Raw genomic sequence first — 4,167 nt, forward strand, 5'->3', positions numbered from 1 at the left:
CCAGTGTGTTGTAAACGTCTCTTCACTGCCTCGATTCAGATCTCAGCCTGCACGCAGAGCACCCTAACTAAATCTCTCTGGAAAGGGAGATTTTGGCAGGAGCTTTCCTCCATTAGCCGTGCTCACGTCTTTCCACGCAACTCCTCTTTCTCTGCTGGGATCATTGTTTGTTGTTCTTCTTTGGTCTATCTCCAAGAATCTATATCTTTCTCTGAATGTTTGTAATGTTCTCATTAGACATTTCTATCTTCTTTTTCAGATGAGTCCCAGATATGCTATTTTACAAACATTTCTAGGAAAATAATGGTTCCTCTTGCCCGAGGCACATTTATTTTCTTTTCTGTACTTAGCTGTGATTCTTGACTTGGATACTGCTTTTTATGGCTTACAGGGAAGGGAAGAGGTACAGCCAAATTACAGGCAAGCAGGCTGCTGCCATAAGTCTTGACTTGGCTGGAAGTGTAGAAAGTCCCTGTGATTCCTGATACCCTGACTCGTTATTTTATTCTATAACAGGTACTAGTCCATAGCCCAGGCAGAAGGTATTTTACACCAGACTCCAATATTGGAAAGACTAGTCCTCAGGACTAGCTTTTCTTATCTGTCCCTCTCCCACATAGTTCAAGGTCATCCTCTCACCCCCAGCCATATTCTCAACCATACTTGCTTAGTGTGATAGAATTCCTATTCCTGTCCTCCATGGATCCTTCCAATGCCTCTAGGTGAAATGGAGGAGAAATGCAGTGGCAGCACTTTTGCTGTGTTTCTGAACATGTATCTCTTTGCTTTCAGGACCTTCTGCTCATTTCTCTTGGCACACCAAGATCCTCCACACTCATTTCACTAGTGCTACTTCATATACTATTTATCTGTAGTATAGAAAATAGGATAAAACTGAGGAGTTTGCCCTGATTCTGAAGAGCTGTATGATATCAGTTTGCAGTACCTTCAGTTTGGAAGTCTTAAACAGTTTAGTTGGGGTAGATACCCCTTGCAATATAAGAAATAAGGTTTAGAGATCGAGATAAGGAGGATGAGCCCTGGCATGAAGGAGGCTAACAGCTATTGGCACCATGATATGAAACTTGATGTCAATAAGTTGAAGAAATTATTCAGAACTAGTATCCTTAACTCTACTTGCTCAAGGGCACTGATCTTGAAGCTCAGATCCAGAATCTTGTTGTGTGAGCTTCAGATATACCCTAGTCCAATCTTAAAGTGCTTAAAGTCCAATTTTCCCTCTGGCTTGGGTCATTCTCTTTTTAACCTTCTGTGGCCAATTCTGAGGCTGTCTACAACTTTCTATACCCATGAACAAATCTGTTACAAATTTATTAGTCTTGGATTTACATAGCATCTTAATTAATGCCAATGTAGTGTCTGGTTATTTAGTGGTAGTGGTTCCTGGGGGTGGAGAGCCTGATAATAGCTCATAGGATAGCTAAATATTGTCATACACACTTGTGAAGTTCTCCATCTTTCTGAAGTAGAAAGTCTCTGGATCCAAGCTTTGTCTGATTCTCCTTGTCTATGTTGCCATATTCTATCCCTATTCCTGATCCTTCAGCCATGAGCCACTATATCAAGGGACTCCTCCTCGGCTTTGTTTCGTGCCTAGGTTGGCTGGGCAAGTGCCAGCTCTAATCCTGGGGCCATGGTATGTGATAACATACACTTCTTTTCCATATTCTGTATGTTTCTAGGGGGAAGGGGTAGTTGGCCATGGACCCTTATTGTCTGTTCTGATTGCCTCACTCATATTACTCCTGAGGCCTCCCTTGTTCCTGAAGTAGGCTGGGGACATCCTGCTTCCTAGAACCAATCCTATAAGAAACAAAGATATAAACAAAGCCAAATGGGAAACTGGATCATGCTTGGAACTCTCTCTGGACGGAGAATAATACCTGGTATGGACTAGAGATTGGAGGAGGGGAAGAAAAAGTGGGGTGAAATTACGGAAGGAAGTTGGCAGGCTCAAGAGTTTCTGTGTTGGCACGATCAGTCTTTCTTCATCCTCTTCCTGGATATAGGAGCTTGGTGCCAGAGCCTCTGAGGCTTTCTCCAAGAATAAAAGGAGGTGAAGCTGAGTGGTGCCCTCATTTCAGGTTCTTGGGGACAGCCAAAATGATGTCCTTCATCCCTCTGCTCCTGGTGGGCATCCTGTTCCCTGCCATCCAGGCCAAGCAATTTACAAAATGTGAGCTGTCCCAGGTGCTGAAACCCATGGATGGCTATAAAGGCACCACTTTGCCTGAATGTGAGTTCTCTGCTCCCTTGTTGTCCCCTTCGTCTGCTTCTCTCCTCCAACCTCTTTTTCCTCCACTTTTCTTCACTTTCATTCAATTACCGAATAATCCTATCTTCTCTGTTTATCTGTTTACTCTTTTATTACATTTATTCTCTTGTCTTTCCTTTCTCCTATTATCTGATCCTTTTCAAAACTCTTCTTTTCATCTCATCAAGATATTCTGTGCTTTGCCATATTTGGAGATCAGATGGAGAGCTTTTGTTTGTCTGGGAATACAGGTTCTCATTTATGCTGTGCCTGGACACCTCTGTGATATCTCTTTCTCATCTTTCCCTCAGGGATCTGTACCATATTTCATATCAGTGGTTATGACACACAAACCATACTCAATAACAATGGCCGCACAGAATATGGACTCTTCCAGATCAATAATAAAATTTGGTGCAGCGACAACCAGATCCTTCAGTCAAGGAACATCTGTGACATCTCCTGTGACAGTGAGTAGCTTCTTTTACCCTGTTCCTCTGTTTTTCTGGAGCCTGGGATTATCTCCTTTTTGGTGTCAAGCACATCTCTGGCTTCACTGCCTTGGACTCCACATCAACTGCGGCACTTGAATTGACAGTACTGAGTAAGAGGCTGTTAGAATTTTTCATGATCAGCAAATCCCCAGACAGTCCCCTGAAGTTCATGGCTAGATGATCTGAGCTGTCTGGGAATCTTGAAGTTTGATACCCTGCATCTTCAGAGTAAGTCAGTTGATGAAGTTGAGAATTCCTCCGGAGATACCCCAGAGAGGTGAAGGGAGTCCCTACCTAGGGAGAGGCATTACTATATTGGCTTTCCCAGAGAGAAATGCAACAGGCATAAGCCTGCAGTTCAGAGAAGGACCAGACCTACTAGATCCAGGGAAGAGGAAACCCATCACCTTTCTGGGTAATACTTAGCTCTCTCATTCTTTTCTCTATAATTTCTGCCAGAGTTCCTGGATGATGACCTTACTGATGACATGATGTGTGCCAAGAAGATCCTGGATAATAAAGGAATTGACTACTGGTGAATCCCCATTCTATTTTCTTTTTTCCCCCTTCCCTCCTTCTTCTCATTCCTTTAGTCCCAGCACCACTCCCCTCTCTCTATATCCTGGTCATTTAACACAGAATGTAGTCTCCAAAACAAAACTCATCGATCAGACTCAGGTTTTCAGTTTTCAAGTCTTCATCATTACACTTCTGTTTAGCAATTTTCCTATTTAGGTATCCCTGATAGAGGGCTGAGCCCCAGGCCTCCCTTCACCTGGACTTGAATACCTAATTCTAGGTCTTTAGTCCTAGACCCTAAAGCAAGCCCTTGGTACCATTGCACATCTTTTCTAGCCCTATAATTTTATTGGATTTTAAAAAATGACTACCCCACTAGGTGGCTCAGTGTACCTTGCCACCTGGCTAGGAGAGTCTTTCTGTAATTTTCATCCACACTCTTCCACCTCAGCCCTCCTGGGGACAAAGCTAGATGGGAGTTTGAGCTAAGATCCAATCAGTCAACTTTCCCTGTCTCATTTTCCATTTTCAGGTTGGCTCATAAAGCCCTCTGCTCTGAGAAGCTGGAACAGTGGCTCTGCGAGGATTTGTGAGCGCCTGCTGTCTTTGCTGCTTCTGCCCTCTTTATGTTTCCGGAACTCCTCTTTCCTGAGGCTACCTCAGTTTGCTTCTTTCTACCCGCTTGAAGCTAATTTGCCTCTAAGCCCTGGGCCCTGTATTGACACCACTGGACATTTGAGGACTATTCTTCAGGGATGCATGACTGGTGCACTGGACTTTTGATCCTCGCTCAGTGCCCCCAGTGGCACTTTCCCTACAACAATGAATTCCACCTCTGTCCTGAATAAAGGGCCTGATTTTGAGAGTCTGGCTGTATTT

General features: G+C 43.7%; 1 protein-coding gene across 1 annotated transcript; it reads left to right on the top strand.

The window, feature by feature from the left end:
* The first annotated feature begins 2,124 nt into the window (after positions 1 to 2,124).
* Positions 2,125 to 3,881, top strand: LALBA (lactalbumin alpha). The gene is made up of 4 exons (XM_058557548.1): positions 2,125 to 2,257; positions 2,587 to 2,745; positions 3,229 to 3,304; positions 3,821 to 3,881. Exons 1-4 carry the CDS (start codon positions 2,125 to 2,127, stop codon positions 3,879 to 3,881), a joined length of 429 nt encoding a protein of 142 aa, XP_058413531.1.
* Positions 3,882 to 4,167: the final 286 nt, after the last annotated feature.

The sequence above is a fragment of the Diceros bicornis genome, chromosome 17, assembly GCF_020826845.1.
Source record: "Diceros bicornis minor isolate mBicDic1 chromosome 17, mDicBic1.mat.cur, whole genome shotgun sequence".
Lineage (NCBI taxonomy): Eukaryota > Metazoa > Chordata > Mammalia > Perissodactyla > Rhinocerotidae > Diceros > Diceros bicornis.